Here is a 26,003-nt window from a genome sequence, read left to right as displayed (position 1 = left end):
CAAGGAGTGTTTCACCACCCCATGAAGAATGGCATGTTCTTTTATTTGCATCTCCAGATCTTATTCTCGTTTAGCTTCCCAGACATTCATGTTTTTGCTTGTTGCCTTTATGAAACACATCATGTTTGGCAGTAACTGGCCACAGGCAACCCTGCCAAGTCCCCAGAAGCTTGTCTCCTACATCTGGTTACAGTTCAAAGATGACTTTTTTTCCCTCTGAAGTGCCTTCCTAAATCAACAAACTGCTTCAGACTCCACGTCTAGTCTGCATGTCATCTGTGCTAGTAAATAGGAGGTCTTTGGACATCTCTCAAGGTGTTTAATGAGCATTGCAGTATAGTTTACAAAGACCACAAACAACTAATTAGCTCTATTATTTAAAATTGGAAAAGGCTTACTAAATCTGGTTTTGCAAATGGTTTTCTAACATGCTGGATTCTGTATCACTTGTGCCCTGAAAGCACTACTGTTAGTACATTACTAGATTCTTCCTTGCTAGGAGTCAGGGCTAAATGACAGGCGAACTTGGAGTTCCTAGACTCTGACTATAACAGAAGAAAGGATTCACGGGAAGACAATATCTTCAGTGCTCGGGAGGAATGTCACAGTACCCTTTCCACTGTTGGGGAGCCTCCACCCCCAACATGCTTATAAATATTTTTTCAGTTTTAGCACTACATATATCCATTCAGGTAAAATTTTCAAGGAATACCACAGGGATTTGATAGAAAAGAAATTAACCTAGAATTACAGGATATATTGCTCATAATCCTTCTTTTAGCATAACATTGAGCTGGGAAGTTAAGGGTAAGCCTTTGACCAGATGTCTACTCCTCTCCTACCAGATCCTTATGGTGAGCCTCCAGCTTACAGAAAAGTATCACAATGCTTCTGTACCACAGGCATCACTGTTTCATTAGTGTAGTGGGTAATACACAGTTTATGTGGCTCTGAAGACTTCAAAGAAGGAGAAGAAGTTCAGGAGGGCAAAGAGAAAGGACCTAATTTGAAACGTCTGAATGAAATATAACGAAAACATATGCTGGAAAAGGAATGAATGCCATTTTGTCAGGACACAAAGCAGAATGGATGAAGCAATTACAAAACCAAGAAAAATCTCACCGTCTGTAAGAATGAGACAAGAGATTTTCATTTAATTATTTGTAATTTTATTTAACTTCAAAAGCTCCAATACTGATTCTTCTCTCCAGGACTTGGTAAGCTAGCTGCAAACGTATGCATTTTGTTTTTGTACTACAGGAATAAACTCCTATCACATGAAACCTCTTACTCATATTGGAACCTTTTTCCTCTTGTCTTGCCTTCAAAGGAATCTTTGAGATGGCTATCAATAAAAAATAGACAGATATTTGTATAGACTATCTGCTACTTATTTTTCTTTTCATCAATTGGTGAAAAATTTGCAAAAACTACATAGAACATAACCCAAAAAAAATGAAAAAAAAAACACTTTCACTGTCTCACTGAGACAGACGCATACTGCTAAATATAGATTTTACAGAGCTGTTGGTTTCTAAGTTCACAGGACTCATTTCCATTGCTTCTCAGCGGCTCTTTCTCATCCCCCATGTCATTGTCTTTCATTTGTACAAAATAGGCAGGAGAAGCTTTGCATTCATAGTGCCTATCAAGAGATTTGAGGTGAATCAACATATGAAGAGCATAGGCAAGAACCAGCAGCAGAATCAGTGACATAACCAATCCCATAAGAATTGCTGGAGAGAAAAAAGATGCACAATCTTTTGCATAGGCAAAATGTCCTTCTTGAATGTTAAAGCCTTGAATCTACAAAGAGAACAAAAGAGCTCATGTTAAACAAAGTATTTGCTGTGCTGCTTACAAACAATTTCATGAATTTTCTCTGGTGCCAGTAAGAATTTTTAATTTAATATCATCATGTTACAAAATTATGTTGAGCTGTGCTAGCTGGAGTTAATGCTCAGAATTTATCCAAGTCAGTCTTCCAGAAAACGCCAGTTATTCTAAACCCCCTCACTCTGCTGCCCAAAGGATTTGCAGTTTTTATTTTAAACAAAGCCTTCTATGATGTCTCTTGATAGCCCAGTCACATTTAATTGTAAGTATGGTACCATACCTTTCTAGTTTATCGTGCATTTTCAGATGTTAAGAATGCATGTTAAGAATCTCCAGACTCTCTGTTTCAAACTGCATAAACTTCAGTGCACCAAACAAGGATGCATGCTTAATTGCCTACCATAATATTATATTTTTTATCATCAGATTCTGGTGTGTAGCACATGGCAGTGAATCAACTAAATTACATGAAGTTGCATTCAACTATAGGTAATACCACTAAGTTTTACTTGTGGCTTCAGTATTAACACGAAGTTTACCAGTTCACACTCAAGGACTGTCTCCTTCACTAAAATGGGTCCATGGGCATTTATCACATGGGAGAAAAAAGGGGTCAACTTTCTCCCCCAGTCACCTTTTTCAGCTATTTACCAACACAAGTCCCATGTCCCTGCATTTATTTACCTACATACTTATTTTGCTTTTCCTTCACTAAAAGGATTTTCTTCCTGCCAAAGTTTTTGGTTTTTTTTTATTTTCTTGCCCCTGAAGGAGAAAAATAAATTGGGACCTATAGATGTTACAAAAGATCCTTCTTCACAGACCTCAGAGTCTGATGTGAAATAGTCAGCTCTGGGCAGCGAAACATTCCTTATGCATTGTAATGATGGTGAGCTAGAGAAGTACACAGTTCAGTCAGGGATATCAGGCACTTTGGGGTGGGATCCATCCCCTAAAACGTAGGTATCTAAAAGCAAGGCATCCTAGCCCTGTCATCTTAGGCTCAATTATTGCCGAATATCAAAATACAGGCACTTTCAGATCATGATTAATCTCATCCTAAAATAAGGACTTAAGATGAGTCAGAGGAATTATCCACTGGCTTTAGAGGCAGACTGAGGTGACTGTAACCAGGGCAAAAGGTTAAAATTCCCAGTCTTCAAAAGTTAAGTGAGACGAATCCCATACTTGGTGACTGATGCTGTTGTTGTTAGGTTTTAAGAGCTCAGCTCAGAGACATCTAATATTGACAGTTAAATTCACTTCCCTCACTAAAGAGAAACCCTAGCAAGAAACTACAGAAAATCTATATAACCCTACATCTCCTTTGACAGGAGAACAACTACAATAATTTAAATTTTCATTTCTATTCAATTTCTGTTTGATGTTCTATGGAGATCCTGTAAACTGTACATGGGAGGTCGCTATAGTTCCTTGGCACTTAAGTGCAGAATTTCCCATCAGTCTGCCTATGGGATCCATTTGGCTTAATTCCACCTTACCTGGAAATCAATAAAAGTGACTTCCCAAAGCTTTGAAACATCATTTGCAGAGCTGGGTATCAGGAGTGCATCATATCTCTGCAAGCTGCTCACATGTTCACAGTGGAAGGAGTAACTTGCCGGCGCATATATTCTGGTTGCATTAAATGTCGCCAGTACGGAGTGGTTGTAAAGAAGCTGCAGTCTGTGTACACTGAACCAGTTCTGAACAGACAGCTGGTAATAGCTGGTTGTTAGTAAGAATCTGAAAATATTGTATGGGAAGAAAGATGAATAAGATAACAAGCCTAAGAGTGGGAAACATTAAGTTCATGTCAAACAATCTGACAATCAGACAATCACTTCCTCAAGACTCCAGTGATCACTTTGGAACATGACCCAAAGTCCACAAGTAAAAAAAGTATTATTGATGTTAATGAGAATTTGCTCCTGAACACTTAAGGTGTGAAATATGTTGCTCATGCCAAGTATACTAAACACTTCTTATGGAAAACTTCACTTTTGTTACCTACGTTACAGCATATTTATTGGTCTCTGTATATTTTAATTTCATACAGTCCCAGAGCAGACTACTGGCATCACAGAGAACACTGTCAGTTACAATACATACCCCTAAATGCTTGTGTGGCCTAAACTTTAAATATGACACACTAAGTTGGAAAGAGCAGATGAGGTGTGGAAGAACAAAGGCTATAGTGATATGATCCAATACACACTCAGTTTATGCTTGCAGTCTTGGTAAAACATGAAACACATAATCACACAAAATTATTTATCAGGAAATACTGTTTTCTTCAACCACTGAGAAGCATACATAAATTAGGTCACAGTCTGATGCCTGTGCAGCCCACACTATTAGTTTACTGTCAGGAACTTGGGAAGATTCTACTCAAATAAAATGATGTCAACTCCTCTCATGAGTAGAAAATCAAACATAGAAGAAGAAATGCCTCAATAAAACAGAATAGCCAAGCAAATGGCAGCCCTATTAAATGCAAGTGTCTTGATTATATCATAAAATCATAGAAAGGTTTGGGTTGGAAAGGACCACTACAGATCATCTAGTTCCAATCCCCCTGCCTTGAGCAGGAACACCTCCCACTAGATCAACATATCATATAATCAACAGTTCTATCAGGTTATTTTTACTTATATAAACTCTCCCCTCCAAAATTACACAAGCAACTGCATAACAATAGATACTAACATGTGATTACATAATATTTTGCTTTAGCACATAACTTACCTAATAACAAGTCCCTTTAGATTGCCAATATCTCCAAACTTCAGAGAAAGCCTGGGTCAAAAAACAAGTAATGTCAGGCTAGATAAAAACTTCAGAAGTCTTAAGAGAAGAAACACCACAAAAGATTAAGTAGAGTCATACATAAGACCTTTTACTCAGTATACCTTTAAAGTCAGTACAAAAAAAAAAAAAGTTAAATGATTACAACTTCGTCCAATTAAATACAGTAGTTCATCTGTTAATTTGAATGAGGCCTAGACTATCCAGAAACAACAGAACTGAAAGATCAATTTTTGACATACATACCACTGTTTCCAACATTGGTTGATAAATGGTTTTATTTGATCTCTGTTCTCCTTCTCAAGTCAACAAGGCTAATCTATAATACAATCTCTTAATCGCGTATCACCAGTGTATGTCATTAAAAAGAGCTACACACAAACAGCCACATAATCCTCCTCTTTTTAGGTACTAGAGCATAACAAATCCATATGGTTTTTGAGTTCAAATTTCACACGTGCATCAATAGAGCAATAAAAATGCACTGCCTGTGAGGTAGGTCTACAAAGCTTATGTACAGTCAACATGGGCATCTTAAGTTTACTAGAGGGAAAGGCACTAGCAGGTTCATTGTAAATTAGGACATGAGGCTCCATATGCATTCTCCAACAACTCCTTACCATCTCAGGAGTTAATGCACTGAAGCACTATGTAGATGGAACATAGTGAAACCATGCAGCATTTGAAAGACTTTTTGAACCTAATGCTGAAGAACAAAACAAAACAAATAGCTAGATATATGATTTCATACAACATCTAGATGTCTTTTCATACCTGGACTAACACTGTTCCAGTAAGTCCACACACACTGAATCTAGACCATCCCTTGTTTTATTACAAAGGGAAATCATGGACTAAGGACAGAAATATCACAGATGAGGATTAGACACAGGAAAATACATAGCTGCCTGATCCATAACTTGGTGCTTAAAATAAATAAATAAATAAATAAAAAGAAACCCCACAGGCTGGTTTACTATATTTACATGGCAAATGCATATGCATTTGGGGCCATGTCCTGGCTCCAGCTACTCTGCATTGATCAGACAGTATAAAGCAGCTTGAAAGCTAATCTAAAGCCACAACAGAGGGTTGTCTTAACAAAGAAGGCTGGAGATGAGAAAAGTTTAAGAGACTTTTCTGGGGTGAGAAAAACAGGGCAGTTCATCATGTGAGCACTCAGCCAGATAATCCACTGCCTAAGTTGCTAAGCCACTATCCATCATATCTGAGAAGCCGTGGCAGTCCAGTGAAGTTCTCACTGACTGGAAAAGGAGAAACATAACCCCCATTTTTAAAAAAGGGAGAGAAGGAGACCAGGGTAACTATAGATCAGTCAGTCTCACCTCTGTGCCCAGCAAGATCACGGAGCAGATCCTCCTGGAAACTATGCTAAGGGACATGGAAAATAAGGAGGTGACTGGTGACAGCCAACATGGCTTCACTAAGGGCAGATCTTGCCTGACAAATCTGGTGACCTCCTATGATGGGGTTACAGCAATGGGGGATAGGGGAAGAGCAACTGATGTCATCTACCTGGACTTGTGCAAAGCATTTGACACTGTCCCCATGACATCCTTGTCTCTAAATTGGAGAGACATGGATTTGATAGGTGGGCCACACGGTGGATAAGGAATTGACTGGATGATCATACTCAGTTGTGGTCAACAGCTCAATGTCCAGGTGGAGATCAGTGATAAGTGGTGTTCCTCAGGGGTCAGTATTGGGACCGGCGCTGTTTAACGTTCAAAGAGCTGAGGTCACTAAGACTAGTATTTTCTCTAGGTATCCCAAACAAGCCAAGCATAGAACATGTAAGAAAGCATCACCATTGTGAAGGTGTAGCGTTTTCCTCTCTCTGCAGGACAGAGGAGGAAAGGCTCACTAGTCAGAGTACGTCTCTTGACACAAGCAAAAAACTTTCAACCTCAGCTTCAAACAAAGCATCAAGGTCCTGCCTGCCTTTAGTACCCGTGTCCCTATTTTGAGACTACTAAAAGAATATGAAAGAAAGAATTATAAGATCAGATGTAGCAGATAAAATCACTCTGGACTCACAGATCTTGAGATCAAACATCAGATATGGTTTTTACACTGATAGAAGGCATGCCAAGGGCATCCTGTAGAGTTCGGTTTCCTGATTCTTCTTGTAGCTTTCTTTAATGTATGGCGTGTTCTATAAATTCCAAATATCTTCAAACACAATGCATCAAGCAAGTCATGTGGCGGGTCGACCACAGACAGCAGCTAAGCCCCACTCACTGTCCATCCCCACTTCAGTGGGACAGGAGAAAATACAAAGAGAGAAAGCTTGTGGGTCAAGACAGAGTTCAATAAATGAAGGACAGAGGGGTGAAAATCGAGATATGCAAAGGCAATCACTCCCCATGTCCCATGAGCAGACCAATGCCCAGCCAGACTCCTGCAATGGCCACCTCAGGAGACAAAATTCCTACCCACTTCTTCCACTACCCTGTTTTTTTGCTGAGCATGATATTGTATGGCAGGGGTACCCCTTTAGCCAGCTTTGGTCAGCTGCCCAGGCTGTGTCCCCTCTCAGCCTCTTGCCAAATCACAACCTACTCACTTGCAGGGCAAAGTGTGAAAAAAAGAAAGCCTCAACATCATGCAATGTTCACCAACAGCTGAAACATGAGTCACTGCTGTTTTAGCAATAAACCCAAAACAGAGCACTATACACTCTGAAGAAAATTGAGCAAATGCCAAGTTAGGTATTCACTGCCTAATTTTTAGACTACAAGAATCGAATCAGCAACCTGGTATAAGACGTGGAGCCAAACAGTACAGTACATGGAGGAAGGGAAGTTTTAGGGTACACTACAGAGGAGATTAAAAAAAAAAAAAAAAAAAAAAAAAACCTACATGCCTGTCTAGTATGGCCAGGGGATTGGAGGATTTGGGATCTAGTTAGGTTAATATATATTCTCACTCACGTTAGGCAGGAGCAAGGCATTGAACTGTTTGTGCTGAACTAATGCGTGACAGACTGGGATGCAGATTTCAGGTTTTTGGAGACCCTTCAGGTCACACACAAACCTCTAGTGAATTCACCTTTCAGATTCAGCAACTCACAAATCACATCCTGGGACCTGGGGCTACCTAACTCTGTTTCTAAATATGTGGATCTGAGAGTATAAAACCCATGCTGCCTTGCTGCCTGCAACGTCAGGCCATTGTAGGAAGGAGCTTGCCCCTGAGGTACCAGGGCTCGATACCAGATATTACAAGGCTTGTTCCTTCAGTACTTGTTTACTAGAGTTGTTATCTGGTACTAGTTTCGCTAGCAGCTTACATTGCATTGTCTTCACTGCAGTTTGAATCTCCAACATCCACTGTTGCATGGACACCAAATGTCTTCTCAGTCAAATCCAGTTGCGTGTGGTTTTCAAACTTAATCATGATCCTCTTGGCCCAGAAGAGAATGCAGGGTGTGCCATTAACTGTGACGTTAAGAGGGCTGTAGTGGCTGTGAGTGAACGGCCTCCAGGATGCTCTTTCTAGCTGTCCTTTCCTGCTCAAGTTGTAGCTGACAACCTGATCAAACACACAGAAGACCAGTGGGTATTTCAGGAGTTACTCTCCATCCTAGCACAATAAGTAAGGTCAGCACTTGGAAAACCCATTTGGAGCAAGTTCTCAGCCGCAGCAGTACTGAACTGGGAAAGCAGAGAGGTCTCTAGCAAGCCCCTTCCTACCCTGGCACTGATACATACAGACCTGTAGCTCCAGCATGACTGCCCAGAGAGCCAATATAAGTTAGATTTGTTCTTCTAGTTGCTCTAGCATAGTATCACTGGGGAAAATGATATTTTTGGCATGCTCCTGTCTCACCCCAGCACACACAAAGCTGCCCAATATCAGAAGTTGAAGCAATGCTAGAACCACAAGCTGCTCACCACAGCATAACATCCTCCAGGGCAGCTGCACTTACTACTGCAACACAGTAAAGAGAACTTAGCCAGGGCTAAGGACAGCCTACCATGCAGAAAGCACATTAGGCAGCTGTTCAGGTGAAAAAAAAAAATGCTTAAATGCAGACAGTTTGGCCCTTGGTAACGACAGGATGGCTCAAGTGTAGATCTCTGCCTTTCCAGAATCAGCAGACTGAATCCTGGGAACTACACATTCTATGTCCTCTGTGGACATTAGAAAAAAATACTATCCATTCTGAGCCAAAGAAGGACAATCTGGCTGTGAGGAAGTATAATTTGAGACAGTGAGTTAGAGCTCAGAAAGGATTTCAAAAGGTAAGAGTAATTTTCATATTTCAAACTAAGATTTCCAGACATCAACTCTTTTCCAGCTATACATATGTCCTAGCTGAATATTACAATAAATGTAACATCTGCATGGCTGTTTTGCAAGCCATATGACTGAGCAAATTCAAATCATATATGAACAAGAGAGGTATTTTGTGTTTCAGTCATAAACAGCGTCTTATCAGGCTCCAGAAGGGACACAGTTAAGCCCCAAAGCTTTGTCTTGGCTTAAAGAGAGATGGGTTTTTTTGGTTGTTAAGATTAGTAAATCACGTCTCCCAGCTCAGATCCTGAAAGACCCTTTTGATACTTGACCTTACATATGGTACAAGACTGCTTTAGGAATTAAAATGAGTAAGTACTCACAGCAACAAGCAGAAAGCAAGGTAAGATCATGCATGAAAGAGATTTTATCAACCAAGTATTTACATTAGGCTGTATCACTGCAGAGTTTTTGACAAAGAAGCCTTTTCCTCAGTTTTTAACAAAACCTACAAGCTGGACTCAGGAATAACTCTCACTAAATTTAAACAAACATGTTTTGCTTCAGATATTCTTTTGGTACCAAGCAATATAAGCAAAATACTGGCCACTGCACTCAAATGGAATTGCACAGAATATGGACAGTATGATTTGATTCTTTTAACGTGACCCTGTGCCTGAACCCAGTGCCAATAAACACAAGAGATGGCAGTAGAAGTCCTACCTCACTTCTCAGAAAAGCAGAAGATATATTGTAATGCATGTTGTGAATCAGTACCACACCACAATGGTTCAGAGAATTTTATTGCCTATTTCTTGTAAATAACAGATTATTTAATTCAATAATAGAAATTTAAAGATTGCTATGTGCTATGACAAAAATATATATATATATATACCTTACAGATTACAGATACAGTTCTTTCTGTAATTACCTGTGTAATTGCTACTTGATTTACACTGAATTTTGGCTTCACACCACCACCATAGTGTCGACCTGCAGACGAAAGTGTTTTATGAGCCTATAAAGAAAACATTCAATCATTCATACAAGCATAATTTTGCATGTTCCAATGCAAACAGTTAGCAGCCATGCACAAAATATGTTTTTCAGAATAACTGATTTTGTTTTGGGAAGTATTTGGCTTGATGTAAATATTGCCTTCAAAATACCCATCTTCCAGTTTAGTTTACCTTTATCATATAACAAGGTTCCTCTTATTTTCATTGAATATCTTGCCATCCTTACAGAGAATTTCTTTCCCTGCACTGAACAGAGATGGGAACCTCTGACAAATATACTCATGGACTGCCTGGTTGCCAGGAGAGTGAAGATTCACAGGTGAGAAATTACTTCACAGACACTCTCACAGCTCCATCCTTTAAACATTAACTTTTTTCATTTGTTAAAAAAAAGAGTGAATCCTTCTTCCTTCCCTATTTTCACTATGTCTCAGACTCAGTCAGTACATGACTATTTTAACCAGGCAAATCCCTTAAAGAGTATCTGTTAAACATGGATATGCTTTAACAAAACTTTTGACAGAACAGTCACTAAATACCAATAGAAGCAACATCTGGGATGAAAAAACTGCACTAACAAAGACAACATCCAGGCATTCAGCACACTGAAAGCCTTACCAGTATTTTGCAGAGTATCTTGATCTGAAAACACATGTGAACTAGAAGAGAAGAGAAAAATATTTACTGTACAGGATCTGGATTTGAAGTCTGCAGCAAGTTTATTAGGAAGAGCTCCTGTTGCTTGTTTCAACCAATAAAACACTCAAAATGTAACTCAGATCCTTGGCTGGTTAATGTCACAGGAACAGGGCAAGGCAATCCTAGAGACAGTATACGCAGGCTAAAAATACCTCATTTTCAGAGGTTCTTGAGGTGGATTTCCCTCTCAGGCATTCCCATGTCCTTACCATATCAACCGAAGATGATCCCTCCTGTACTCTTCCACACCCACCAGCGGGCTGTGCCTGCTCCCAGAGACCACAGGCAGCAGCACCTACCTACCAGCACTGTCTGGTAGATGCAGAGCAGCCTTCCAGATGCTCTGGATGAGAGGGACTGAAACACTTCCAGCCCAAAAGCAGGGTGCACCAGGATAGCACTGCACCCACCCCAGGCCCAGCTGGGGATCAGGAGCAGCACATCCAAGTGCTCCAGGACAGAGTAAGTGTATCAGGCTAACACACCTTGAGCCTGGACACACAGACATCTAAAGACAGCTCCTGAAGGGCTCCAAACAATCTCAAATCCCATGGAAGTCAACTGCAAGGCAGGGAGCAAGTGAAGCACGTATCAGCTGACAATTATCAGGCTCACAAAATTTTCATCCTTTGATTTTCTTTTTTTTTCTCTGATATTCTGAAAGATGTCTTGAGCTGATGTAAATAAGACCTGCTTTCCTGAGCTGGAGAATCAAGTCCAGCAAATTTACTCACATCACCAAGGGGCCCTCCATTAGGACCAGGCTCCACTTTTTGAGTCACAGGGAACACCTTCACAACCCCTCCTGCCCTCTCCACACCACGGCAGCTTCCTCAGCACCTGCAGCTCTTTACAGTGGATTGATCTGCCTATCTGATGCAGCATGTCCACTCTCACACCCACCTCCAGCACTCCGCAGCATGTGGGCACACTGGCCAGCAGCCCTCCCACACTCACAGTATATTCCTGCAGGAGCTTTTCATGCACTGCCTTCAGTGCCTCCAGGCACAAGAGAGGCAGAGGATAGGACTTTCCTCACGGCCACTGCACATGGGAATGTGCTTCTGTGTTCTTTTCTTGCTTTCTTAACAGATTTCAAACCCACTACAAAAGTAAAATACTTGAAAACATGCATGCAAAGACCAGAACATGGAAGGACTTCAAGCGGGAGCAACACCAACCTAATTGCCACCACAGCATCCCTAATGGCAGGCAGGAGTGAGTCAGAGCATCATATTGCCACCAAAAGTGAAACATAGAGCAGCCTCAAAGCCTGCCCTGCTTGCTGTCATGCCCAAGCAGCTCTGTCAGAAAGGGAATTTGATCCTACTGAACCTGACTTGCCTGAAATCCATGGAAAATCTACCAACTTCAGCAAAGCCCAGATTTCTCAGTCAATATCTTGCTTATGCTCATGGTTCAGAAGGGCAGAAGGCTCTTTCTTCTGATCGGTGCCTCTCCAGTGAGAACATCTTTTCACAGGCATATTCTGTGCTGCCAAGAACAAATCAGCTGTGGCCCTCTGCAAGCTCCTCAAACCCACAAGGCAAAAGAGACAAAAGTGAGTGGAGTCCATATCCTGGCTTGTCACTTTGTCACCAAACACCAGGTCTGACGAGCAACTTGGTTCCAGAGAATCAGACAGGATGCTCAGCCCCTTCAGCAACCAAGGCAATAGAACAGAAGACAGTCTCCAGAGAAAATGTGACAGAGTGCAAAAAGACAGCTAAGCTCCGCAGCCCCCACACCAGTGACTTTAATCTGAGCTGAAAGAACCTTGAAAAGATCTTATGTTCGAACGGAAGTTCAATGTAGACGACACTGTTTAAAATCAGTTTGGCAGTTTTAATTACACACAGTGACCCCAATTCTTCCCTCAGCCTAGAGCTGTTAAAGCCCAGAGACTTCAAGGAGGCTGTGCGCTTCCATGCGGGCCTGGTCTCCCCACCACCCTCCTGGAGCCAAGGCTTGGCGCTGAGCTGAGGCCTTGAGGCAGCTCGCAGGTCCCACAGCCCTCAAAGACAGGTGGGAATGACTCCCATTTTGATAGATACCTAAAAAAGGACTGGTTGGATACATTGTAGTCCCCTTATCTGCCTGCCCATGACCTAGTCATGAGCCCTTTTTTTTATTTAACCCATTGGAAGGAGCAGGAGCAGAGGCCTTGTGCTGTGCCCACCAAAGCAGAGCAATGAAGAGCATAATCCCAGAGCTAACTTGGAAACTGTAACTGCAGCAGGATCCCACTGAGATGCATAAAGACCTTTTCTTACCTAAGGCTCACTATAGCCCAAGCTCCACCAGAATGCCACCATCAGAACACACAGCAGACTTCAACACTTCCAAGAGTCCAGTCCAAGGAAAGAAAACTTCTGCCATGGAGAACTGGCTGTCACAAGAGATGACTACAGCAGACCAGATTTTGTTCTCTTGCCCAGGCAAAGCTCTCTCTTAAGTTTCTTAGTGATTAAGAACATGGTCTTTGCAATTTGACCCCACCATAATTTTCTTTTCTAGTCTTTCATGACAGATTGTGCCTTCAGAACAGAGAAGGCAACAGTTCATCTGGGCATTTTTTCTTGACAATAGTTATAAAAATGAGGCACAACAAAAAGGAATTAATGTGAATTATTTTGTTATAAAAACTTAAGTTATATTTAGTTATATCTATATATATTTAATTATTCTTAGTTATACAGTTATCTTCCCTGCACATGCTTAGTTAAAAGCTCAAGGCCCATTATTCCATTTTGGAAATTGCCATGCTGAGGCAAGCAGACTTAACACATTACGATGAGAGGAGACAGATGAAATTGCATAATTCAGTTCACTTTGCCACTTGACTTGAAAGGTTCTTCTGTTGCTCTGGAAAGAGGAAGGGTTGTTTTTGGTTTTTGATTGTCGATTATAAAAATAAACATTACTTAACTCCCATCTGGGATAATGCTAACACCATGGTCGTGCTGAATAGGTTCACCTTGAGGAATACTAATTGATAAGCAACTTCAAGCCTTCGGGAGAGCACGCAATGAATATATGAGGTATAATCATTGCACAAACCTTTGTGGGGTTATACTCTGAACAGAATAGTTACAAACACTCCACACAGACCATGAGGGTCAGGTGAGGAGCCTGTGACAATACAATTTGACTCCTTTACTTCCTATGCAGTACACTATAGCAATGCACAGCCATGATGCTCCTCAACAAATGCCACGTTTCTTATCTCAGCGTGAAGGTACTCAAATATAGATGACTGTGCACAGCTGATGAAATATTCATGCTTTTATGAGGAATGCAGTGGAGACAGTGACCCAGGAATCACTGCTAAGTACCACGGTATGACAAATACTGTCAGCCACATGGCACATATCTGGGAGGCCTGTAAAAGCACGCAAGTGAAGAGCCTCCACTTAGGAGGCAATAGTTTAGGCAAGAGTACTCCTGTTTATTACCCCATTCATCAGCAATGCCAGCTGCCTCCTTACACCCAGCACATCACGTGAACCCCCTTACAGAAAGGAGTTGAAAAGCCATCAAGTCAATGCTTGCAGAGTTTGTGTTGTCCTGGTACAGCCCAACCACTATGGCCCATACAGCATATCAGTGGCATAAGGGAAGAATTACCGCCTTGTCTCTGAGCAGGCACACGCTAATGTTGATTTTATCAGGTCCATCAAATGCCTTTGACACTTACATCCCTGAGGTGTCACAGAAGCATGTCATCTGTGACAGAAATGGGTGGCCTTCAATAACCACCCTGCTGTCAGATCAGCAACCTTTCCAACCAAAGGCAAGCTGGGGAACTGACAGGTGACCTCTGGCAGCTTTGCCCTCTGATGAAGCATGCTTCATAGATAAAAGCGTTGTAAAAAAAAAAAAAGGAAAATAACAACACAATAAAAATATGTATTCCCTTGTATATATAAAATGTTAACTACATTAATGGGAGACAGGAAACCTGCGCTAGCTAGCCCTAGCTAGAGCTTTCTTCTCCACTGCCTGCAAAACTATCAGCAAAGAGTGCCTACAAATAAGGAAGAGAAAACCATTTTTAGCAAACCCAAATATAGGCTAGACTTTTAAATGTGCATTTTTTTTGGCCATTCTACCCTATTACAACTTCAACTTCAGTCACACACATAGTGTATGCTTCGATGACTGACATATTTCCTTAACAATCAGTAAGTAACTAGCCCAGATACACTCAAACAGGTATGCTGTATGTTGAATTTACCATTCTAAGTATGTCAGGAACCCATATGAAATTGGCTTAGCCCTAATACAAAGCACTGGGATGACTAATCACTATGTAAAACCCAATTAAACGAGATTATAAGTATAAAGAAGTGTAAATTCCCTCTTACCAGATAACATTATCCATCTACATAAGATAGCAAAGTCTAGTTTGTTTGTCTGAAAAAGTTCATATAGACGCCAGCCCTTGAAGAGTACTCTTTTGGCCACTGAAGTGAGCCAACTGAATAAACCTGGCACTCAACTGTAACCAAGTGTGCAAGCCATATAGGTAGTTTTCATGCCGTCAGTTAAATGGTTTAAGGGAAGCCAGATTCATAGCCATCTTTTACTCTTCCTATTGCTACTCTCACAAACTGCATCAGATGGCAAAACATACTCTACTGTAGTATTTACTCCAGAAGTATCACTCTATTATTAATGCTGTCCAGCTGCAGACTACCTCACTGACTGCTGAACTACTTCCAATAATTTATGAAGTATTTAGTTGGAGAACAATGGAACATTGTAGGGACATTGCTCATAAGTAATTTCTCTGAAGTTATTAAACTAGAAGTGCAAGTCTGAGAGCTCGGATTCAGGGCAAAATCTAGTTTCTTCTAAGAAACGTTCCTAACAAAAAATGTTATTAAATTTAAAATGCATCTTTTAAATTTAAAGTTATATCATTAATAAACACCTACAAAGCCTGGGTCTCTTTATAGAATTTAAGTATTCAGTGTCTAATTTTGGTAGCCTCATCTCTGATGGGATGCAGTCAGACAGATTTGCATAATTATTTTATAATGTACTGTGTATTGTGGTTTGATCTATGTTTGAACAGAATCAGAACTGACAAGAAACTCAAGCATTTGTTTTTAATATAAATAACGAAATTGAGCTCACAGAAATTCTAGCAGATTACAGGTATTATCTCACTTCCACTGAATGCAAAGGCTAAATTCCCATTCAATTCAATGGCACCAGGATCACAACTAAATTTCTTAATTTTTATTAGAATAAAGTTTATGTAACATTTCACTGCTTTGTTTCTCTCAAATCTTCATCTGATTGCAGAAGAGTGCAGTTATTATAAGGCACTAACAAATCTGAAAACTGGCAGAGAAGAGCACCAAGTAATCTATTTAAATGAAAACATATTGTAGCGCTTATTGGTAACTGACTACCATCTCTCTTAATACAAGCTTAAGCAAATCACCACATGTCCTTCTTGCCTTAAATGCACAGATTTTATGCCAGCTGTGATCTTCATCAGCATATTTGATCCATGTGTTATTAGTGACTTTGGAGCATGATTCAACTAATACAGTTTAGACTATTTTCACTTTTACAGTGCTTGCCTTTAGAAAATCCTCTTGCTCTTGCTCTGATTTGGGCTTCCTATTTATACTTCACTAAAGAAAGAAATGTCATTAAAAACAATGATGAATGCAAATCTCTAGTAATTTCATAATTTTAAGTGTTTTTTTTTGCAATGTTGAATTCACATTTTGAATATGCATTCTATACGAGTAGAATATTTTAGCACCTATGTTTCTTGAAGTACTTTTCACACCTTCACTGTTATTCTATTTATAAGTCTGTTTTTATATAGACCAGGGAAAGTCAGAGTGCGAGAATCATTAAAATGTAATGTAACACAGATGCTCAGAAAACATTAATTTTTAAACCATTTTTAGTGTTATATATAAAATTGTTTTAGAGTTACATTTTTATGCAGCATAGGCTCTAGAATAAATTCTGTATTAGTCCCATGTGTTTTCAAACCTGGAAGGAAAATTAAAACCATGCCCTTCCAAACATTCTGAACTGCAAACAAATCTGCTTCCACACAACACAAATAAATGACAGCGCTTAAAACACGCACTCAACTTCACCAACACAGCTAATCGACAAGCACTCAGCTACTCACCTGCCATCCACTGTTGCAAGCATTTGCTCCACAGACACCGAGAGCCCCCCACATAAGAAGAGCAGTAAGAAGCTAACAGCCGTGTTTCTTTCCATGGGGAAGAGAGCTGGTCCCTCCACACCAAGCACATCTGCTCCTCTCGGCTCGGGGGGAGCCGGGCAGCCCTGCACGCCCTGGCTGAGTGATGGACTGCAGATGCAACCAATGGCAGGCAGCATTTGCCACTCCATCACTGCACTGGTACCCACGGGAGAAAGTCTTCGTGTGCTCGGATTTATTTACACTGGCTCCAGGCGCCAACTGTGGGCACGTTCCACACCCCTGTAAAAGGAAGATTACTGGTTTTGGGGGAAATTGTATCAGGATGTGACATGTCTGCTCAAGAAAAACAAAAACAGGTGGTCTCTCCAAGCTCTGAAATTATACTGACACTTTGCCGCAGAGCACTTGTTACCTATTGCTCAACCCAAACCTTAAAGAAAGGTGAAGGCTGTGTTTCCAAACAGCTCTGAAATTTCCCAATCTGTATGATAACATGAAAAAGGATTACATGTATATTAAAGAAGTCCTATAATACCTTTAGTGTAGTACTAGTATCCCCATTTCACAGATATGAAAGAAGACACAGACAGCTCAGCAGTCGAACTTTCAAAACTATTTTCCTTTCCTCAGCTTTGATTCAGTTTGTGCATGTTCGGATTTCTGGATCAGTTGTTTTTACACTTACAGATAACTTGAAGCAGGACCAGGGTTGTTAAATGTCCACAGAATTACAGGGCCTCAATTTTGGGATTGTCAGGCTGAGGCACCAGGGTCTGCACACACTAGTACAGATACAGCAGGTTGGTTCTGGGTGCTGGTTCAGGTCGTCCTGACGAGGATACATGGGTTGTAGGTGTGGATACCTGTTCCACAGACCATCTGTCCTAGTCAGCCTCTTCAAAATGGACTTCTGACTTACCTGTGCTGGCTAAGAAGAGGGTAAGGAACAAAAAAATGATTCCTCAAATCCTACAGCCTACATGATTTCTCCACATATTGCTCACTAATGGCAGCTTGAACTCAAAGTGTCTACATAGCGCCAGAAAAGCTGAAATCTGTTAGTCACGACCTCCTCCTGGCAACAGCTATGTCTACACGTGTATACACTTATCTGTGTACACACAAGCCCATCCCTGCACACATTTGTGTCTTGTTTGGCAGCTAATACCAGCTACCAGCCGATGTGATCACTGAGTAAGACCTACTTCACTGATTATGAGCTCCTGGCTATTGCATTCCAGATAAAAGATTAAGATAGGAGCTTTAGCGTTGTAACTATTCAAAAGGACTTACCATTTTAATTTCTCTTTCAGTGATACAGAGAGTATTCAGTAATCTTAAAAATCTCTCAACAGCTTGTCCTCAGTAGTGCTGCTTCTATCCTATTTAAGGATGAATCCAGATACTTATGTGAGAGTCCCAGCTTGAAAAATGAGATGAGGGAGCACAGTGAAAAACAAGTACCAGCTGAAAATAAAATCTATTTTTTTTGTGAAACATCAAAAATGTATGATGCTAAATGTAGAGTAATTTCACTGGTACAGAGACAAGGCGCAGCTGAGAAATTTAGGAAATCCTGGAAGGATGTAGAAGTGCCACAGACCTTTCTAAAAACTTGTGAACCACTAGCATCACTGAAATACTAATTTTTTTAGTAGCCCTGATCCATATTTCCTTCTAAATAAGTGAAAAATAAATAAAGCACAGAGATCCCTCCTCATTCTGCCTTGAGATTTCACACGTGCTGCTATTTTGTACACGTTCTCCATCAGCATGGGAGCAAAAACTAAGAAAGAAAAATGCCGAAATACAAACCATTTATGGCACGAATGAACAAGCCGTGTGTCCTCTGAGGGCAGAGAAAGGACAGCGAAAGTAGTATTAACAACATTTAGCAGACAATAGCTATACAAAGTGAGCACAAGCTGAATCCAATAAAATGTTCTGTGGTCCATTCTGTGTCAACAGAATGTATCTTTAATTGTACTTTCCTCTTGTAAAATCCATGGTGCTACGTATTTTAGAGGGACAGTGTTTTTTCAGTCCACTGTTTCACAAAGAGAGGGAAAGTAGATGTTAATTTGCTCAGAAATAAGTTTTTTCTTGCAGACAACCAAGAGAACATGTAATGCCAAACTGCTAACATAGATTAAAACAATATAAATCAGTAAAAATATACTATCTTCCTCACTATATAGTACTAGCACATGCTGATAGTAATTCACTAACCAGCAGTCATCACCTGAAATACTAATAGAAGCAAAGAACACAAAGAAAAGTCTTTCCTTACTTCTTGGCTCTCGCTGATAATATTAAGCATTTGATACAATTCTTTAAAATGTTCCTTTTTTGTGAGCTTCAAGAATAAATAGACATATGTGATATCTAAAAAGCAATGAGATTTACTGAAAGCAAAGAAGTCATCATAAGCACTTATTTCATTTGAGTGAAGATTATGATGAAACATCCAACTCTGCAATGACATTTCTACAAAGTTTACAAAGAAAACTATGACTGAAGCCTCATATGCAGTAGTCTTAACAAGGACATGATTAGATGAGCTCTTGTGATTTGTTTGACAAATCACCATGTCCATACGCCTGCTTTATGTTGAAATCAAACACGCCAGCAAAGCCTGATCTGTGTAAGCCACACCTTACACTTCAGCTATATACGAATACACAGCAGACAAAGGGTAAACAAAGGATCATGGGCAAAGACCAAATTCTGTTTTATGGAACACACAAGGTTATATTCAACACCACAAATGCATCCGAGGAACTTCCTGCAGGACAAAGCCAACAAGAAGTTAACAGTTCTGTTTACGTCTTCCAAGATGAGTTATGGTAGGCTGAAAGAGGCTAATATTTCAAGAAAGAATATTAAACTGTTGTTTATCATCACAATTTCCCCATCTGGTGCCAAGTTTCTGCTGGGGATTACTCTTCATGCAAAACCTGTCCTGTGATGATAATACACCTATCACTTGGTTAATTTGTTAGCATGATGGTAGTCCAAACATTTCTGCTGCAAAATGTATAGCGGTCAGGGAGAAGACTCAGGAGATCTCACTGAGGTTTTGTTTATTTGATTGTTGTTTTCTGTTTGGTTGGTTGGTTTTGTTTTTTTGTTTGATTGTGGTTTTTTGTTTTGTTTTGTTTTGTTTTTTGGATCTGCCCTTTTTTGATCTAACTTACAAAACAGGTAGTTAGGAAAGCAGCTGGCAATTATATTCAGTGCAAGGGTTCACAGTTTTGTGAGGTTTGTGAAGAGAAGAATCACAGAGACTGCCAGGTAAACCAATCAGTATTCCCGGCTTTCCATGTGTCACACAGTCCAGCAAAGCCCTCTGTCAAAGAGGATGATTACATAAATGTTGATGGAGGCCTGGAGATGACATGTGCTCTGCCTGATGCTGCAATGATGATGTACGCACTGAGTTTGCATGCAATGAATGAGACCACAGACATAATTTTAAACAAGGATAATTTATCTCTTTGGAGAGCATCTCCTCAGGCTGACAATGACACAAGTTATTTTCAACACAGTTTACCTTCAGATGACATATTAGGTCAACATGAACAGAGCAGCTTTTTACGGTAATATGCCTCAAACAAAGCATGAGGTATAAGCCACTGTACGAGATATAGGCACTTACCACATCATACCAGTTTTTTTACTTTAAGACATGAAATCCTAATCTCTGTCTCAAGTATAGTCACAACAGACTGACCCCTGAAATGCAGCATAAGTATGAACATAAAACTAGTCTTAATATGTAGAAAAAGCTTATCTCAGATCCATCAGAATAACCTCTCTGGCCAACTAATTTGCCCACAGGCTTCTCAGCCTTCATATACAAATGCTGGAAAAATGAATCATGTTACCACACAGACCTCTTCTTGCCTGCTTTCTACTCCTATCACCCTTCAAAGGATCCCACCCTACCCCAAGAAATCTCAAATAGCTGTGCGCCTCCTGCAGTTGGTCCCTGGGGATGGAGACTGGCAGACCTGTTGAGAGTGACAAAAAAGCTCAGCCTGTTACAATGCTGATATATCACGGTGAGGGAGGTCCCAAAATTTGCACTCCCCTGCTCCCCCAGCAATGTCACAGTGGCAACTGGCACGTCTGTTTTGTTCGTTTTACGCCTGGCAATAGTTTGTGAACTTGTTGCCAGTGATGTGGCAGAGCCACAAGCTGTTGGGCTGCAGCCCTCCGGGCCCAAACTAGCAGCACTGGCGCGGGGGACAACAAGAGTTGTAGTCTCCCACCTGACCCCCATGAGCTCGCCAGGAACATCTCTGGAGAACAGGTCGGTGCTGGAGCTCCGAGCCTCAGAGAGGTGTGTGAAACGGCAAGCCTGCGGTGTTGGAGCAGATCCTGACCCAAACCATGTGGATGCTAACAGCACGGCAGACTGGGGGTGTAGTCACCTTTAGCCTCATTGCTGTCTCCCTGAAACCCGACAGCAGTTTTCAGCAAGCTGGCGACTGTTTCGTGCTCGGAAAATGATGGAGCACTGGCTGCCGGCTGCAGACCGATGGTCACGTTTTGGTGGCACTCCTGGAGCTCACTTCACCGCTGTCAGAGCATCCCATTGGACTTGTGTGAGGGCAAGAAGGAGAGACCAAGATCCTAAGCGAGGAGAGACCAAGATCATAAATTCCCTTTGCGCAAGCCAGTATACTAATGGACACTGTAACTTGGTCATTTTTGAATGCCTGTATCACAATGAATGCTTTTTATATACAAATATATGCTCTGCATATTACTAACCACACCTGCATGAACATTTTTGCTACAGATGACACAAAGTAAACCCGAGCACTTATTTTTTGGTTTGGATCAAACAAGCAAAATTTGAAGACATATGGCCAAATGACCAAAAATTGTCCTAACTATCGCAAAGTCTACAGAAGTTTAAAAAGAAAGGGGAAAATACATGGTGTCATCATCTTAAATTGCATCTTTCATAGTTCTTAACATGTTAGTGAATATTTGTACACCAAGTGCCAGTTTGTTTGCATACATTCATTCTATTTATTCATCAATTTCCTTCCTAGTCAGCTTTTACATATTAACACTCCTAATACTTTTAGGATTGTAAAGCAAGCTTGTAACATTTTTGCAACTTTTATTTCTCCATTCTTACAGTTACAAAATCTGGGCTGCATTTTCCAAACCAGAACTGCATTTTCTAAAGGTTGTTGCCTTTTTTTTTTTTTTTTTTTTAATGGTAGCCTGTTTGCCCCTGAAACCATTGCAGTATTTTTTTGCTTTTAATTTTTAAAAATCTGTGCAGATTGAATGTAAAAGTACAAGGAAAACCATTGCAGGTTTTTGTTGCACTTTTTACATTCTGTGCAGATTGAATGTGAAAGGACGCGGAAAACAGACATTTTCTATTTTAGTTGTAAACACGGGTTGTGTTAGTGGAGAACACTTGGGTGTAACGACAGCCCGTTCGCAGCGATCCCCAACTGGGACGTTTGGGGGCTTTAAATTTGGGCAGCGGGATGCCTGAAGAAGCGGCAGGTGCATGCACAAGGCCACATTTTGACCATTTTTACGTTAAAACCGCTCGTTTGCACAACTCTACCCCCCACCCCTCCTCCCCCCACGCCGCCATTACGCGGCGCCGCCAGACGGGGGCAGCCCGCCTCTCTCCCCGTCAGGCCCCCACACGCGGCCGCCCCAGCGGTGCCGGGCGGCAGTTGCCGGCCCCGCAGTCAGGCGCGGCGCGGGCAGCCCGCGGGGGCCTGCCGGGCGGGTGTAGGCGGCGCGGCGCGGGGCAGCCGCTTCCTTTTGCGCTTGGCAGCGGCGGAGGAAGGATGGGTGAGCGCGGCGGGGCCGGCGCGGGCCGCGAGGGGCTGGGGGGGGGTCGGGATGAGGCGACAGCGGCGGCCGGGGGAGGAAGGGGGAAGCCTGAGGGGTCCCCCCTGCGCCGCCCCGCGTTCTCGCAGCCGGCTGCGGGCCGCCGCGGAGCCGCCGGGGTCGAGCGGCTGCGCCGCCATTTCATGGCGCGTGGGGCCAGGAGCGGCGCGGCCCCGCCGCCCCCCTCAGCCCTCTCTGGTTTTGTTCCGCAGGGAAGTGCCGCGGGCTCCGCACCGCCAGGAAGCTGCGCAGCCACCGCCGCGACCAGAAGTGGCACGACAAGCAGTACAAGAAGGCGCACCTGGGCACGGCGCTGAAGGCCAACCCCTTCGGCGGCGCCTCGCACGCCAAGGGCATCGTCCTGGAGAAAGTGTGGGTGTTTGGGGGGGGGGGGAACCGGCTCCCACTTACTGCATTTATTATATTTTACAGGCTTTTGCTGTCGTTGGGACGCCAAGTTTCAGTTTATTGCTTCTATGCACCATGTTGAGAACGTGCTTCATTTTTCTGAGTGATAATCGGTGCTAAAAATACTTTTCTCGTACACCTGTCAATTTTTTATTATATTCTGCTTATATACAACAGGGAGAATAACTCTATTTATCAACTAAAAAGATTATTTTAGAGTTTTCTTGATTTGTTTTTCTTCTTTTGACAAGAGGGGAATTGTATATGTGTGTCTTGTTTGATACGGTCAGCAGGCCGCAAACATCACTTGTTTTCAGGATATTTTTTCTTTATTAACTTGTAAGCTTTCTTAGGACACTGCCAGGACTAAAAGGTCTTTCTCTTTCCAGATTTTTTTTGTTGGTACTTCTAGGAGATTGAGATTTTGCTCAAGTTAGGAGCTAATTAAGCTTTTAGGTATTTTACACCTCTGCGCAGATCATTAAAAGCTTTTTGCTCTGAAATGCAGCTTGAACTTAATACAAAGCAATAACATCAATTTCGTGATATAACATGTATCTGATGGTCATCAATTTTAATGTATTTTCATGTGCTTCCATTTTAGTGGAGTAGAAGCTAAACAGCCCAACTCTGCCATCAGGAAATGCGTAAGAGTCCAACTGATCAAGAATGGCAAAAAAATAACAGCCTTCGTTCCTAATGATGGTTGCCTGAACTTCATTGAGGTGAGCAGGTCTCAAGAATCTAACCTGTAAAGTTGTGTATCAAAGTAAAGAAGCACATAATTGACAGATGTAGGGGATGGTTAGGCAAGGATTCATGTCATTCTGAACTATATTAATGTAGCTGCGGAGGGAGACAAACACCAGAGATGTTTTTCTATTTCCAGTCTGCGATCTACTTTGCTAATCTGTTAGCAAAGCCAGTTCTCGGCACTCTTGCTGCAAGCTAAATGAAGTCTTGACTTAAATTTCCTCTCGAAACACTGAAGGTGGTAATAGTCTGTATACTAATCAATACCCATCAGTATTTCCAGCCTTTACTTACAGAGTCTTTGCTGTGGCTGAAACTTAATGCACGTTAGCTCAGAAGCATGTGCAGGCTTAGTGTTTATAGCTTTGTAACTTCATGGTTTTTCATTGCAGGAAAACGATGAAGTGCTGGTTGCTGGTTTCGGTCGGAAGGGTCATGCTGTTGGTGACATTCCTGGAGTTCGCTTCAAGGTTGTCAAAGTAGCCAACGTTTCTCTTTTGGCCTTGTACAAGGGCAAGAAAGAGAGACCCAGATCATAAACTGAGATTAACTTGCCAAGAATAACAATAAATTTTTTGATTGGAAAAACTTCTGTGCTTGTTATTTAAGGTTTACAATTTTTTAGTGTGGTATTTGCAAGTAATAAATGCGTTGCTGTTAAATGACAAGAAAGCCAGAGCATCTTTATGACCAGTAGGGTGAGCTTAATAACCACTTGCACTTCCAAATTAACTCTAGTTTGGGAGAGCTGAGACAGCTGTTCGCCAAGAACTACAGAGATTTACTTCATAGGGTGGAAGTGTGTTCAGGGCTCTGTGGACCACCCCCAATTGCCAGCACCTTCATGAAAGCTTCTTGAGCTGAAAGACTAGAGCAGCAACTCTCCTGCTGTCAGGGTGGGTTGATAGACACCTCTGAGGCCTGTGTCCCTTTCTAAGGCTGTCACGAAGGTGGCCCCGTTAAATAAAATTGAGTTAATGCTGCTACTTGCGCAGAACTGTAAAGATTCTGAAGTTTGGGTCTGACTGTGACACACAACTGTCTGGGGGTCTGGCCTAAAGAAGTAGGCTGCATTATAGAAGAAAGAAAATGTCTCCAGTTTTGGCTCCACAGCCTAGACATCATCTGGGGTTGGAGGTCTGTAAGAGCATCAGAAAGGCGAGTGGCGTGTGATCCTGGCACACGTGGTCCAGTACAGAGCTGATGAGTGCACGTGTGCCAAGCAAAGGCTGTGTCTACCAGCTGCAGTTTCTAGTGGTGTCAGAGCTGATAACCAGAAATTTTGAAACTCCTTGCCTGAGTCCAGATGTGATACGTTGTGGTAGGGTAGCTCCTTTGGTATCACAGCCATCGTGATTCTAATGAGGCTGTATCATGAAGCAAGTGCCAATCATTAGGGATGGTTTCTGCAGTGGAACGGGTTGGGAGTTAAGAAGTTTGCTGCGTTATAAAGTAAAATTGTTTTCCTGTTTCCGTTGGTCAACACCTAGATTGTGGGTTTTAAAAAGTTTTGGAGAGGGAATTTCTCATTTGGTGTTAGTAGAGCAACTAGTGATAGAATATGAAGTCTTCTGACAAAAAAAATAGTGATTTTACAACAGCAGCAAGATTAGATTTCCATATGTCTTTGTTAGAGTTGCTGTGTCCTTTTACTAGTCATTTGGCACTTTTTTTTCCTGAGAGGTAACTCCTGTTTTATAAAATATTACTGATCTCTACAAAGAAAGATCAATTGTACTTTAGGAGTACAGGATAATTGTACTTTTTCCTGCGACTCTGAATAGTTGGGGTCTCTAACTTTTTTTTTCAAGGCCTAAGCATAGATACTACTTAAGAAAGTTTGTATGAACTTTATAATAAATACTGCACAATACTGAACTTAATTATAGATTCAGTCTTTTTTAGAAGAAACAGACTCCTGTCAAGCACACCTGGAGTTTTATCTTCAATCATCATGTCAGACACAAAATTCTTTCCATAGGAACTGGAATTAGTATTTGTTATTGCTAGGTCAGGCCAAAAAAAAACCGTAGGTTTCTCTGGGACTTAAATTAATTGAGAATTATAACATCTCCTTAGGCAAGAAAGCTGGGAGGAGAAATTGTTTGTATTTTAACATATATTTT

General features: G+C 41.4%; 2 protein-coding genes across 2 annotated transcripts; one reads left to right on the top strand and one right to left on the bottom strand.

Moving 5' to 3' along the window:
- Positions 1-1,503: 1,503 nt before the first annotated feature.
- Positions 1,504-16,892, bottom strand: LOC118258665 (V-type proton ATPase subunit S1-like protein). Its single transcript, XM_050716480.1, has 7 exons — positions 16,798-16,892; positions 10,548-10,588; positions 9,842-9,903; positions 7,958-8,199; positions 4,585-4,635; positions 3,339-3,582; positions 1,504-1,806 (listed from the first exon to the last, which is right to left on the bottom strand). The coding sequence occupies exons 1-7, from the start codon at positions 16,890-16,892 to the stop codon at positions 1,504-1,506; spliced, it is 1,038 nt and encodes a 345-aa protein (XP_050572437.1).
- A 5,652-nt stretch (positions 16,893-22,544) lies between these two features.
- Positions 22,545-24,465, top strand: RPS23 (ribosomal protein S23). The gene is made up of 4 exons (XM_035567578.2): positions 22,545-22,677; positions 22,929-23,088; positions 23,729-23,849; positions 24,270-24,465. The coding sequence occupies exons 1-4, from the start codon at positions 22,674-22,676 to the stop codon at positions 24,414-24,416; spliced, it is 432 nt and encodes a 143-aa protein (XP_035423471.1). The 5' UTR covers positions 22,545-22,673; the 3' UTR covers positions 24,417-24,465.
- The last annotated feature ends 1,538 nt before the right edge of the window (positions 24,466-26,003 follow it).

This window comes from Cygnus atratus, chromosome Z (genome assembly GCF_013377495.2).
Source record: "Cygnus atratus isolate AKBS03 ecotype Queensland, Australia chromosome Z, CAtr_DNAZoo_HiC_assembly, whole genome shotgun sequence".
Taxonomy (NCBI): domain Eukaryota; kingdom Metazoa; phylum Chordata; class Aves; order Anseriformes; family Anatidae; genus Cygnus; species Cygnus atratus.
Note: the sequence above shows the minus strand (reverse complement) of the source record. Positions and strands in the feature narration are given on the sequence as shown.

What these genes read in the sequence shown, in the direction of transcription:
- RPS23 (XM_035567578.2), top strand. An exon ending in GGCATCGTCCTGGAGAAAGT is followed by an intron (nt 23,089 to 23,728) that starts GTGGGTGTTTGG and finishes CTTCCATTTTAG; the next exon opens with TGGAGTAGAAGCTAAACAGC. An exon ending in GTTGCCTGAACTTCATTGAG is followed by an intron (nt 23,850 to 24,269) that starts GTGAGCAGGTCT and finishes TTTTCATTGCAG; the next exon opens with GAAAACGATGAAGTGCTGGT.
- LOC118258665 (XM_050716480.1), bottom strand. Translation starts at nt 16,892, where the DNA reads ATGGAAAGAAACACGGCTGTTAGCTTCTTACTGCTCTTCTTATGTGGG. An exon ending in TGCAGTGAAGACAATGCAAT is followed by an intron (nt 4,636 to 7,957) that starts GTAAGCTGCTAG and finishes TTTTTGACCCAG; the next exon opens with GCTTTCTCTGAAGTTTGGAG. An exon ending in CTAAAGGGACTTGTTATTAG is followed by an intron (nt 3,583 to 4,584) that starts GTAAGTTATGTG and finishes CAATATTTTCAG; the next exon opens with ATTCTTACTAACAACCAGCT.